The 14453-nt window shown below is 44.2% G+C and overlaps 1 protein-coding gene across 4 annotated transcripts; it reads left to right on the top strand.

Annotated features, from left to right (window-relative positions):
- Positions 1 to 1583: 1583 nt before the first annotated feature.
- On the top strand, positions 1584 to 14453 carry mtrfr (mitochondrial translation release factor in rescue). 4 transcript variants are annotated; one of them, XM_048611269.1, is made up of 4 exons: positions 1584 to 1739; positions 13375 to 13470; positions 13550 to 13865; positions 14094 to 14453. In XM_048611269.1, exons 3-4 carry the CDS (start codon positions 13578 to 13580, stop codon positions 14310 to 14312), a joined length of 507 nt encoding a protein of 168 aa, XP_048467226.1. In that variant the 5' UTR covers positions 1584 to 1739; positions 13375 to 13470; positions 13550 to 13577; the 3' UTR covers positions 14313 to 14453. The 4 variants fall into 4 exon arrangements, with proteins under 4 accessions (XP_048467226.1, XP_048467225.1, XP_048467227.1 ...); XM_048611270.1 differs by lacking the exon at positions 1584 to 1739 and adding an exon at positions 1746 to 1937; XM_048611268.1 differs by lacking the exon at positions 13375 to 13470.

Raw genomic sequence — 14453 nt, forward strand, 5'->3', positions numbered from 1 at the left:
CAGTTCCTACTATCTCTCCACAGCTACCCTTGTCAAGTTCCTCAAGATTCTGAATAAGAGTCATAACAGACTCAAAACATTAACCGGTTCCCCTCTCCACAAATAACTGCTAAACCTGAGTTTCTCCAGTATTGTGTTTTGATTTCCAACATCCAGAGCATTTCGCTTTTATTGCCCCCAAAACTCAACAAGAATAGATGAGACAAGGTCACAGATTACCCATGGAGGATAGAACACACTTGTGGGGCTAAACAGTCACCTCCTAAAGGACTGTAACCTTTTTTTAACAAAACAAAAAAAAGTACATCACAATGGAAATAGGCTAAAGTAATATGCGTAATTAGCTTCTTTCAGCCAGTAATCACAGCATACTGGTAACTGAATTACACTTTTCAATTTACGAGTGAAAATAAGCAATCCATGATAAAAGATTAGTTGATTAGTACACTCCATGCCGGTTCTCTTGCCTGTACCTATTTGCAGGCATTGCAGTGTCCGTGTGCTGTGCCACGGAATTACAATGCGGATCTTGATGAACTGCAGTTTTCGGCGAATTTTCTTTAACAGTTTGCACAGACTCAGAATCGGAGTCCTCCATGGTCCCCTGGAGCTTAGGCAGGTATTGTCATCCACTGGAGAGCTTTTCTGAATTAACCACGAAGGCCATCTACTAAAAAGGAACATAGAAGTTAAGTTGGACGACGTTCCAATGTCAGAACCGCTTCAACTGGTCTTGTCGATGCTCTCGGTTTCTTGCGTAACTGCGGACTTCTGAAACCGAATGGAGACACATCATCTGCAAATCGTCTTTCCCCCCCGCAACATGCTGAATGGCGATAGTCAAAAATGAAACAAGGACGCGCGTAGGTTGAGAATGCACATTGGTTGACAGCAGGTAATAACAAAATGATTCACAAACTTTTTTTTCTCTCAATCAGTTTACAAATGATGAAAATTAGGGCCTCATTTTAAACCAATGGATGCGGGGGGGTGCTGAGGAAGCAGCATCCATGAAGCCAGCAAAGATGCCCCATCCCTACGTGACCGAAACACTGCAGCTTCACACACTAATGCAATGCAGAGCTCCTATTTTCGACAACGAGCAGACAAGGCGATATATGGAGCAAGGAGCGCACTGGGAGCAAGAAGGAGACAGATAAATAAAGTCCAACTGACAACAACTGCCTAATACCGAGGCCGATTTGAGTAGGAATGGGGAAGAAGGTGGGATAAGTACCTATCCAGCCCCCATCCGGTACGCTGATTGGCTGGGCTGAGTCTAAACGTCCCATTTTTGAACGTTTCCAAACGGATTCCATCGGCCGATTGGCCGCTTCACCTATCGATCACATTGCCACCCGGCCAATAGCAGCAGCCCTCTGCAGAGCGGCGTCCACTGGATGAAAATGCGCACAGTTCGTTACAGCCGCTAACGGATTCCAACAATTGTCTGGCCCCACTCAATAAAAAAAAAAGTGTGACTCATTATTAAAAACAGCAACCGCGGTGATTATTTCGGCAGCTTTCCAGTGGGCCGTCAGATTTTCAGTTCCCAGCGCGTAACTGCCCGCGCGCCCGTTTATTTTCAACCGCCTCGAGCTGCCAACGGACTGTTGCTCCGCACGAGCTGATTGGTGCAGGGCCCTGCCCCTCCCCGGGAGGCGGGAACACGTTCATCCGCTCAGAACCACGACGAGGGGTGGTCGCTGTAGGCTGAACGTCGTCACTTAATGGCGAAGGTAGGGCTGACAACTTCAAAAAAAAACCACTAGCAGCATAACGTCCCTCGGTGACTGATATTATTTTGTCCCCTTTTTAATGGGCCCTTTTGGTTTGAAAGTAGACTTGTTCCCTCGATTTTGCTCCGCCATTCGGTGCGACCACTGCTGTTCTTCCTCATGATGTGGAGGTGCCTGTGCTCGACTGGGGTGGACAAGGTCAGAAGTCAGACGACACCGGGTTATAGTCCAACAGGTTTATTTGAAATCAAAGCTTTCGGAGTGTTTCACCTGACGAAGCAGTGTTGTGGCTGTTCCCCATGGACTCCCTTACTTTGGCTGCGAGTGAGCGAGAAATCGAAATTTTGTCTGTTTCTGCCTCGGGAATATTCCTTGTCCGGCATCCATACTCTTCTGAGAATCCTAAAAAGATTGATAGTCTTATTTTTCGTGAAGATATTTTTGGGTCTACCAATTACCTACCCCAAGGACTGCAGCGGTTCAAGAAGGCATTTCATCACCACCTTCTTATAGGAATAGGAGTAGGCCATTTAGCCCCTCGAACGTGTCCTGCCAGACAGTGAAATCATAGCTGATCTGTGGCCTAACTCCATATTCCTGCTCTTGACCTTTATTCCTTAATACCTTTTGCTGAAGAAAAAAAAAATTAGCTCTGACTTGCCATTTGTGAAAGAAAGTTCCAAACCTCTACCCTCTTTGTGTGTGGAAGTGCTTCCTAATATCAGAATGGTCTGGCACTGTCATTCTAGAATCCCAACCAGTGGAAATAATTTATCTATCCTGTTAATATCTTGAAGATTTCAATCAGATCGCACCTTAACCCTCTAAATTCTAGAGAAAACAGCCTTAATTTGTAAAAACAAATCTACTCCAAAACCTTTAAAAACTATCCTCCATTTAACCCCTGAAGTCCAGGTATCATTCTTGTGAACCTATGTTGCACTCCCTCCAAAGCCAATGTATCCTTCCTGTAAATCAGCTCACTACTCCAGGTTGGGTCTAACTTTTTGAAGGCTTGAAGGTCAACTATGGATGCGCTGAGACAGCAACACCCACATCCCATAAGTGAATAAAAATAATTTTGTCCTTCTCTCAGTCACAGTGATTGCCTCCTTACCCATCCCCTTCATTCCAAGACTGTGACTGGTCTTCTAGAATCCACAACCACTCTATGTCGAGGCTGACAGACCCCTATCTACATCTTAACATCTTTGATTTAGTCAAACTGCATTAAAATAAAAGCAAACGACTTATGCTGGGTGTTTCTGCATGGATGCCGACAGACCTACTGATCATCTTCACCATTTTCTGTTTTAGTCAAAAAATGCAGAGTCAGCTATTTTCACAGGTGTTTTAGGATAATTCCAGCCATTTTATCTGGTAAAAACAAGGAAAATTTGGTTTTAGTGCTATCATATTTGTCATCTGTAAACTCAGTATTGGTCTTGTGACCAAAGTGCAATCTTAATAAGAGATAGTAGGAACTGCAGATGCTGGAGAATCCGAGACAACAAGGTGCAGAGCTGGATAAACACAGCAGGCCAAGCAGCATCACAGGAGTAGAAAGGCTGACGTTTTGGGCCTAGACCCTTCATCAGAAATGGGGGAGGGGAAGGGGGTTCTGAAATAAATAGGGAGAGAGCCCCAGCACACCCGGCACTTTTCCATGCAACCGCAGGAAGTGCTACACCTGCCTCCATACCTCCTCCCTCACCCCCATCACAGGCCCCAAGAAGACTTTCCACATCAAGCAGATGTTCACCTGCACATCTGCCAATGTGGTATACTGCATCCACTGTACCCGTTGTGGCCTCCTCTACCTCGGGGAAACCAAGCGGAGGCTCGGGGACCGCTTTGCAGAACACCTACGCTCGGTTCGCAATAAACAACTGCACCTCCCAGTCGTGAACCATTTCAACTCCCCCTCCCATTCCTCAGACGACATGTCCATCCTGGGCCTCCTGCAGTGCCACAACGATGCCACCCGAAGGTTGCAGGAACAGCAACTCATATTCCGCTTGGGAACCCTGCAGCCCAATGGTATCAATGTGGATTTCACAAACTTCAAAATCTCCCCTTCCCCTACCGCATCCCAAAACCAGCCCAGCTCGTCCCCGCCTCCCTAACCTGTTCTTCCTCCCACCTACTCTCCCCTCCCTCCTCACTGACCAACCCCCGTCACATCTCCCTACCTACACTTATCTTTACTGGCTCCATCCCCGCCTCCTTGACCTGTCCATCTTCTCTCCATCTATCTGCTCCTCTATCCACCTTCTATCATCGTCCCCCCCACCTCTCTATTTATTTCAGAGTCCCCTTCCCCTCCCCCATTTCTGAAGAAGGGTCCTGACCTGAAACGACAGCTTTCCTGCTCCTCTGATGCTGCCTGGCCTGCTGTGCTCCTCCAGCCCCACACTGTTATCTCTGACTCCAGCATCGGCAGTTCCTACTGTCCCTGAATAAGCTCGGGTTGTTTTCCCCCATTTCTGATGAAGGGTCTAAGCCCAAAACGTCAGCCTTTCTGCTCCTGTGATGCTGCTTGGCCTGCTGTGTTCATCCAGCTCTGCACCTTGTTGTCTTGCAATCTTAATAATCTCATTTTAGTTGTTTCTCATAAAATCATAGAATTTTGAATAATCTTAATCAACCGATTCAGAGATGTTATGATATACCACTGGAGAGGGTGGGACTTGAACTTGGACCTCCTTGGCCAGAGGTAGAGACGCAGCCTCTGCATCAGATTGCCTCCATCTTGGAAGACTGAGTAGCAAGGCAGCATGTGGGCTTTTGCCTGGGGCTCATCTGCTCCCACCTGATTTTCTTTTTTGTTTTACTTCTGTTTCTTTTACGTTTCTGTTTTCTTTGGTGTCAGCAGCATCAGTGCTGCAGCCAGAGCGGGCCATGTGCAGAGTAGTGGCAGCCTCCGAGTGGTCGGAGGTAATCGCAAATGTGTCAACTCTTGGCAATTGGAGACGGCAGCGGCAGCAGCAAGGACGTCCTCCTGGCATTTTGGGCTAGCAGCAGCAGACTCTTCAAGAAAGGATGCCAGCAAGGCAACATCTTGGAGAAGGGCAGCCAGAGCAGGACTCTTGGCGAGGCAGCGGAGCCAAGGACTCCCATTTGCGGTAGGCTTGGAGAGGGGACTGCTGATATTGGCAAGGCAGCAGCTGCAGTGGCAACCACGAGGTATGCCCGGAGCAGGGACTTCTGGCATCATTGGAGCAGCAGCAGTGCCAGAGTTTCCTGATTGTAGTATCGGTAGGCTTGGAGTGAGCACTCTTGGTTATTGGTGAGTCAGCAGCAAGGAGCAAGGATCTTCTGGTTGCACTGCAAGTGTGGGTTCAGTATGGGACCTGGCATCAGCGGCAGCAACATCGGCCCGGCACCTAAAGAGTGACGATTCCTATGATGATGAGTCCAGTGCAGACAGCGGCAACGTGGTGAAGGAGCGGTGGCAGCACATGCATCATGTAGCTGGTGAGGTGACTCAGGACCTCATGGTAGAGGTGGCAAACTAAGATAAATTCTCTTTCAGTTTTTTTTTTACTCCTTTCATTTTTAAACTGTTCAAAATGGTGCCAGATTGTGGCAGCAGTTGAAGCTTTTCACTGTAAAATGCAAGGGACAATAAATTAATCAAACATCAAGACCCACAGCCAAAGAGTATTATAGAAGGAAAATGTCCTGTGGCCCATTATATCTGCTCCGGTCATCAAACATCTATTTATTCTAATCCCTTTTTCCACCATTTGGCTCATAGTCTGATATGCTATGGCTTTTAAAATGCTCCCTTTTCTTCCTTTCTCCTTTTGTCTTTCTTTTCCTGCTCTTTCCCTTTGTATTCTTTATTGTTTTCAATTTTGATGATGGATAAATTTCCAAAGTATGAATTTCTGTGTTTGTTGTGCAAATGTATATACTTTTTTTTTGTAAATCAGTTTGTCACCAGGAAAGCAAAGTTTACCAGTACTTCCTTGAAAGGTAGCAAAACTTACAAAAAAATTAAAGTAACACCAAATTAATTTTTAACAATAGTAAAAGAAATATAATCCAACTTTTAAAGTTTGTGTCTAACAAGATTAAGTGACATTCTCAGAGATAGTAAGAACTGCAGATGCCGGAGTCAGAGATAACACAGTGTGGAGCTGGAGAAACACAGCAGGCCAAGCAGCATCACAGGAGCAGGAAAGTTGACATTTCAGGTCGGGACCCTTCTTTAGAAATCAGTTTTTAATGTCAGCACTTGCACTTTCTGAAGACATTAAAAACCGATTTCTGAAGAAGGGTCCCGACCCGAAACATCAACTTTCCTGCTCCCCTGACGCTGCCTGGCCTGCTGTGTTCCTCCAGCTTCACACTATGTTATAGGTGATAATCTATTCTCTGCAGAAGGTCAAGGAAGATATCCACAGATGCAGATTGAGCTGCTTACTGTTTGCAGCAATTTTCTGTTTGTTTTCAGATTTCCAGCATTTGCATTTTTTTGAATCTGCATTCAAATTCTTCCATTAGACAACACTACCTTTTTAAAAGTATTCTCTATCCCTTCTCTCAGAGAGATTGCAGGAATAATGCCTGATACCTCACGTTGTGAAATATGCAATAACTTTAAAATTCAGAAGTGGTTAGTCACATTTTTGATTATTACATGAAAAATTGAAGCATAGACTAATCATTTGACAAGTGATCTCAATATTTCTATTGGCCCACATTGTGTATGCTTGTGTATTTGAACAGAGTTCATGCATTTGACAGTAAAATGATAAGACAAAATGCAGTATGAGTGATTATATGGTTGAGGTTATTTCCTTGGCTGTTGAATGATGGTAGATGTTTATAGAGCATATGTGCACATTTAGAATGCATTTACTGTTTAGTGAATGTGCAACACATTTGGCTCAAAAAGTGTCACAATAACTACATCTGCAGCTCATCAGTTTCTATTGGATCATGTAGTATACGTACCACAGTTAATTCCATTGCTTTCGGGGATGGAAAGGTGAAAATGGTCCACATTCTTAATTAAAAACCAAAAGAACTGCGGATGCTGTAAATCAGGAACAAAAACAAAGTTGCTGGAAAAGCTCAACTGGTCTGGCAGCATCTGTGAAGGAGAAAACAGAGTTAATGTTTCGGGTCCGGTGACCTTTCCTCAGAACTGATGGTGGCTGGGAAAACGTCAGTTTATATGCAGAAAATAGGGAGGTGGGTGGGGTAGGGAGTAAACGATAGGATAAAGCCCAAAGAGAGAGAAAGACAGTTGGACAGACAAAGGAGTTGCTAACGATCAGGCTGGGAGGGTGAGCAGTTGTTAATGGGGACTGTTAGTGACGAACAACAGAGGGTGTGTAATGGCAGGCTATGTGGTAACAAGACCTGGTGTGTGGGGTGGGGGGGCTGGGACGTGGGAGAGTTTAGGCCCTAAAATTATTGAATTCAATATTGAGTCCAGAGGGCTGTCGGGTCCCCAAGCGGAAAATGAGGTGTTGTTCCTCCAGCTTGCTTTGGGCTTCACTGGAACACTGTAGCAAGCCAGAGACAGAGATGTTGGCCAGAGAGCAGGGTGGTGCATTGAAGTGGCAGGCAACAGGTAGTTCAGGGTCTTTTTTGCAAGCAGAACGTAGATGTTCTGCGAAGCGGTCACCTAGTCTACGCTGTAAAGACTCCATCCCGTTCTCTCAGTTCCTCCGTCTCCATCGCATATGCTCAGATGAGGCCAACTTCGACAAGGGATCCTCCAAAATGTTCACCTTCTTCCTCAACCGAGGATTCCCCAGCTCCCTTGCCGACAAGGCCCTCAACCAGGTCCGACCCATCTCCCGCATATCCGCCCTCACCCCTTCTCTTCCCTCCCGCAACAGCGATAGGGTTCTCCTTATCCTTACCTACCATCCCACCAGCATCCACATCCAGAAGATCATCAGACGCCATTTCCACCACCTCCAGCAAGATGCCACCACCAGATACGTATTCCCCTCCCCTCCCTTGTCCGCCTTCTGCAGGGACCGTTCCCTCCGGGACACCCTGGTCCACACTTCCTTCACCCCCAACACCTCCCCACAGCCCTACGGCACCTTCCCCTGTAACCGGCAAAGGTGCAACACCTGCCCATTTACCTCCTCCCTCCCCAGTATCCAAGGGCCCAAACATACCTTCCAGGTGAAGCAACACTTCACCTGCACTTCCCAGAATCTAGTCTGCTGCATTCACTGCTCACAATTTGGTCTCCTCTAATTGGGGAAACCAAGCGTAGACTAGGTGACCGCTTCACAGAACATCTACGTGCTGCTCGCAGAAAAGACCCTGAACAACCGTTGCCTGCCACTTCAATGCACCACTCTGCTCCCTGGCCAACATCTCTGTCTCTGGCTTGCTACAGTGTTCCAGTGAAGCCCAATGCAAACTGGAGGAACAACACCTCATTTTCCTCTTGGGGACCCTACAGCCCTCCAGACTCAATATTGAGTTCAATAATTTTAGGGCCTAAACTCTCCCATGTTCCAGCCCCCCACCCTAAACACCAGGCCTTGTTACCACATAGCCTGCCATTACACACCCCCTGTTGTCAGTCACTAACAGTCCCCATTAACAACTACTCACCCTCCCAGCCTGATCGTTAGCAACTCCTTTGTCTGTCCAACTGTCTTTCTCTCTCTTTGGGCTCTATCCTATCGTTTGCTCCCTACCCCACCCACTTCCCTATTTTCTGCATATAAACTGACGTTTTCCCAGCCACCATCAGTTGAGGAAGGGTCACCGGACCCGAAACGTTAACTGTTTTCTCCTTCACAGATGCTGCCAGACCTGTTGAGCTTTTCCAGCAACTTTGTTTTTGTTCACATTCTTAATTAGATGTTTTTAATTAATCTGTTCAGACTTTAGTTACACACCTCTGGGGCAACTGGACTTGATACTGGACCTTCTAACCTAGAGGTAGGGACACTGCCACACGTCACGAGAACCCCAGCATTCCTTCTTAAGATTGATATTCAGCAAACCCTGGTTTAAAATGCATGTATTCTTCAGGTGTGCGCAGGTCAGCTTTGACTGATGCTGTCTTGTCCTAAATGAATTGCCTACCAATAATCACAAGTATATCGTTAGGGAAGCATGATGCTGAACAGTCTATTAAGTTGTTACGTCTAAATATGTAAGAAAAGGGATATAACTTCTATAAATAGACTTTATTATACTTTTGTGGCCATGAAAATAAAAGTTGCAATGTGTTTTTTTTTCATGATCATTACCTAGATTCTAAATTGAACAACTCTTATTTGGATAAGATATTGAACCATGGAATCATATTCCACCAATTCTTTCCACTTTGATAATCATAGAATCATAGAGTACAGCTCATCAAGTCGGTATCGCCAAAAATGTACTACCTGCACGAGTCCAACTTTTCTGCATTAGTCCCATAGCTGTGAAGGTTATGATATTTCAGGTGTTTATCCAATACTTTTGAAGATTAAGGTTTCCCTCCTCAATTACCCTTTAAAATTATGCCCCCTTGTTATTGACCTTTCGACTAAGGGGAACAACTGCTTTCTATACACTCTGTCCTTACCTTTCAAAATCTGATGAACTTTAGTCAGGACCCTCTCAACCTTGTCTACTCCAAAGAAAACAACCGGAGTTTATCCAACCTCTCCATAGCTGAAATGCTACATCTCGGGCAACATCCTGGTCAATCTCCTTTTCACTCCCTCCAGTGCAATGATATCCTTCCTATAGTGAGATGACTGGAACTGCCACAATACTCCAACTGTGACCTAACCAAAGTTCTGTAAAGCTCCAACATGACCTCCCTGCAGTTACAATCTATGCCATGACTGACAAAGGCAAGTGTCCCATATGCCTTCTTACCTACCCTATTAACTCCAACCTTTACGGATCTGTGGATAAAAATCCCAAGGTCTCTCTGTACCTCTGAGCTTCCAAATATCTTGCCGTTCATTGAGTATTCCCTTGTCTTGTTCTCTTTTCTGAAGTGCATCACCTCACATCAGTGTTAAATTCCATCTGCCACTGAACTGTCAATCTGACCAATCCATTTATATCTTCCTGTAATCTAATGCCTTCCTTATTGTCAGCCACCCAGTCAATCTTTTTGCCATCCACAAATTTACTTACTGTATCTCCTACATTCTCATCTACATAATTTTATGAATATCACAAACCATAAGGGACCCAGCACTGATCCCTGTGGTACACCACTGCACACTAGGCTTCTGTCACACAAACAGCCTCCACCACCATCCTCTATCTCCTATCACTATCACTCTATTCTATCCTATCAGCCAATTTTGGATCTATCTTGCCAAGTTACCCTGGTTCCCTTGAGCTCTTACCTTTAATAGTTTCCTATGCAAGACCGTGTCAGAGGCTTTGCTGAAATTCGTATAACTACCCTACTCTCGTCCAAACACATGGTTACCTCCTCAAGATTAAACCAGATTTGTTAGGTATGACCGCCCTCTGACAAAGCCATGCTGACTATTCCTGATCAAAACTTTTTAATCTAAACAAAGATTAATTTTCTCCCTTTTTTTTCCCAATAGTTTCCCTACAGACTCACTAAGCTATATCTGCCAACCTTCTTTTAAAGTGGAGGCACATTATTTATTTGTCACATGTACTAAGTATAGGAATACATAAGCACAACGAAGAGTACACTAAAGTTGCCATTCACTTGTGCCCACTTGGTTACAAAACCCAGAATTAAAAGATTTAACAGAGCCAAAAGGTAAACCAGGAAAAGAAAAGTCCAGATCGCAGAGTCCCAAGTCCCATCTCCATAATGGTGTAGGCCCACTCCAATCACTAGGACACTCGGGAAGCCACTGCCATGCGAAAGGCCCACCGTGCCACCTTACTGGCCCACTCTCTCTGCCGCTGTCCTTCTGGCCTGCAGTCGCTGTTAAACCAGCCCACGCTTGATCCGCCGTCGCTGCAGGACACGACCCGCACTTTCAGCTCCCACCACATGGTTCGTGGTTGCGACCTGACTCCTTAGGTAGGTAGTTAAAAGGGCTGGGAGTGTAGAATTACTGCAGAGGAGAGAGAAGAAGAAAAAAGGAAAGGGAACTGGCGAGCAGAGTGGAGGTCCAAATGAAGTGACTTCCCTGCCACAATCTTGCCGAACATGTCGTCCAGTCCTCTGCATCTCTGCTGTGGCTAAATTTTATAAATTTGTGTCAGGCCCCTGTAATTTCCTCACTTGTCTCCCACAACAACCTGGTATGCAACTCCTGCAGACCTGGGGATTCGTCCCCTTTTAGATCCACCAAAAGTTTCAATGCACCAATACCTCGTCACTACTTACATTAATCTGCTCAAGAACTTCACAGTCTATCTTGTCGAATTCTATACTTGCATCCTTCTTCTCTCCAGTAAAGCCAGGTGTGAAGTACACATTAAACACTGCCAGTGTTCTCTGGCTCTCACACAGATTGCCCCCTTGGTTCATAATATGTCCTACTCTTTCCCTAAGTATTCTCTTCTCCTTGATAAACTTGTAGAATATCTTGGGCTTCTCCTGAATCTTGCCCATCAGTATTTTCTCATACTCCCTCTTTGCTTTCTTGAATCCCCCTGTACTGCTTCAGGGTCTCTGTTGTTTAACTTCCTTTGTGCCTGTTAAATGCCTCTTTTTTTCCTTCTTATCCAGTCCTGAATATTTCTGGACACCATGCTTTTCTGGGTTTGTTGCACCTACGTTTCACCCGGCAAGATGCGGTGGAGTAAGACACTCCTGCTGGAGTTCCTCTTCTCCACTTCTTCCTTTCCTTTTTTCTCTCTTTTAGTCCCAGAAGCAACTCCTGGAACAGCCACAGACACGGGCTGCGAGTCCCTGGAGGAGACTGGCACGGGGCAGGCAGTCCTGGAACTTGGCTTGGAGCAGCTGAGTGCCGGTAGGGAGCAGACTGGAGGCTTGGAGCGGAGTAGAGCTGGCAGTTGGACTGGGATTTGGCACAGGTGGTCAAACCACATGCGGAGGCTGTGTGCTGAGCTAGCACAATGTAATGTTTATTTGAAGTTTTTACCTGACTGTAACGTCAATCTTTTAATGATGGTTTATTTCTAACTTTCATTTTAAACTCTGTAAAGTAATGCAAATACTTTTTAATTCCCGAGATAACAAGGTGTAGAGCTGGATGAACACAGGCCAAGCAGCAGCAGAGAAGCAGGAAGGCTGATGTTTCGGGCCTAGACCCTTCTTCAGAAATCCTGCTCCTCTGATGCTGCTTGGCCTGCTGTGTTCATCCAGCTCTACACCTTGTTATCTCAGATTCTCCAGCATCTGCAGTTCCTACTATCTCTGAAACTTTTTAATTCCTGTTTTGTATCCAAGATTTGTACCTAGGTACTTGTACCTAAGATGGTGCCATAAGAGGCATTAATTGTGAAAGCTTTTCACTGTACTTCTACAATGGAGTGTACATGACAATAAAAGATATTCTATATTCTAAAGGGAATATGCTGGGCTTAAACTCCCTCAGTACCTTTTTGAATGCGTCTCACTGTTCTGCTGTAGATTTACCCTCAAGTAGCTGTGCCCAGTCTAGTTTAGCCAAATCTTGCCTTACTTAATAACGTTTGCCTTATCCCAGTCAAAAACCCTTTTTTGCAGACCATCTTTCTCCTTTTCCATAACAACCTGAAACATACAGTTTTGTGGTCGCTATCATGAAAATACCCTGCCCCCCACTGTCACCTCAAACATGTGAGCAGAGGCAAAATGAACTTTATATGTCACTTTGTAATGAAGAATGAATTTAAAAATCACCATTGCTTTCCCTATGTTTTCTGTGTTTTGTAAATATTGGTTTTGTGGTGAACTAGTTGTGAAATGTGCTGATCTACGGTTGGTGCTTTGGAATGAAGCAGGAAGAATCTGTGCATCATGTGATCATTGTATCTCAGCCTTCATAGGAGTCTAATCAAAATTAAAACTTTTACATGCATTTTGTAATTCCTAATCTTTTCTGATAAAAATAAACTAAGCTTGTACATTTTTTCAGGGCCATTAATCATTTCAAAGTAGCAATCATGTGACAGTTTGGCTAGCTGATCTTGTGGTGCAGCTATTTCACCAGTGGCCTCAAGTTATTTTCTAGGCCATTTAGAAGAAAACAACCAAATGCGATCAGTACCACAGATTTAACGCTGTCAAATAATGCTGTAGCTGCAGTAAATGGGAGCACTAGATGCTTTCTTTATGCTGCCATAATAGAACAAACAAGAGAAAACAAAGGAGGAAAAATGCATGGCTGAGAAGGATTGAGATTGGAATGGAAGTCTGGAAATCTTCAGGAAGTGATGATATAAAATTATGGGAAATAGCAAGTATATGCTCTGAAATGATTTCTGTGCAGTCATTGCACGAATAATGCTAGAGTTCTGTGATAGTAAAATATTAGAGAATGTTACTGTTAGTTTGTTATCCCTGTACAATAACATATAATCAACTTTTTTTTGTGAAGATGTTTTGTCGGATAAGGTTAGCTTTATGGATCAGAATTTGGTATCAGCAGATGGCATGTATCAAGACAAGAAATGTGAAAGAGCAAAGTATTTTTATGTACAGTAACAGAAACCTAAGCAAACATGACAATCGTTTTTACTTGTACAGTTGGCAGCTTCCACGACAGATGATCAGTCCAATGACAATGACCATCAGTAAAATGGTATTAGGGCTGACAAAAGGGCCTTGATCATAGCAGGAGAAGTAAGTAGACAGCATTTAAGCATCTGCTTCCCTGTATTTAATTTTAACCAGTTAACTAACATTATTTTGTATTTTTCAGAAAACTTGTAATCCAACCTCTGCATCCAATGACTGCCTCCATTTTATACAATTGGTTACTGTCATTAACAAGAGCACAGGCACTTTCTTTGCGAAAATGGAATTCAACCAGTCCAGCAAAGCCATTTCTGGATGTCAAACATGCACCTTTATCGATGCCTTTTGCTGGGAAAAAGAGCTTTCTGGACTTGCCTGTTATAATAGAAGATGAATTAGAGGAACAGTTTGTCCGAGGACGTGGTCCTGGGGGCCAAGCAACCAATAAAACCAGCAACTGTGTAGTGCTGAAGCATGTTCCAACTGGAATTGTAGTGAAGGTAGCTGTTCGTAAAGGCGATTCTAAGCAAAATATGCAGTAAAATTGATGTAGCATGCTTCTTATGACTTCTTAGTTTAGGTTAGATGGGCTTCAGATTGGTTTCACAGGTCGGCACAACATCGATGCCCGAAGGGCCTGTACTGCGCTGTAATTTTCTATGTTCTATTGTTATGCAGGTTCAACTATTTGTAAACAAAGACTCTAAGTGTGTTTATTTCCTTTCCAGTGCCATCAAACCAGATCAGTAGATCAGAACAGAAAAATAGCCAGAACAATTTTACAAGAAAAGCTTGATGTACATTACAAAGGTGTAAACAGTGAAATTGTGAAGCAAAAACAAGCACAGCGATGGAAAAAACAAGAGAAGAAAAGAAAAGCAAAAGATAATTTAGAAAGAAAAAGACAATTTAAAAATCTTTTAGAATCTACAGATGCCACTGAATGAAAAAGTAACTTGTTGATTCATTGCAAGATCTTTATTCCTTTTAACCAGCAGAAAGCAGGGTTGGACTGTATAATTAAGAGAAGACTTAGCTTGAACATGGTAACTTTGAAATTAAAATGCAATAAATATCTAAAACACTGA

Source organism: Rhincodon typus, chromosome 24 (assembly GCF_021869965.1).
Source record: "Rhincodon typus isolate 14 chromosome 24, sRhiTyp1.1, whole genome shotgun sequence".
Classification (NCBI taxonomy): domain Eukaryota; kingdom Metazoa; phylum Chordata; class Chondrichthyes; order Orectolobiformes; family Rhincodontidae; genus Rhincodon; species Rhincodon typus.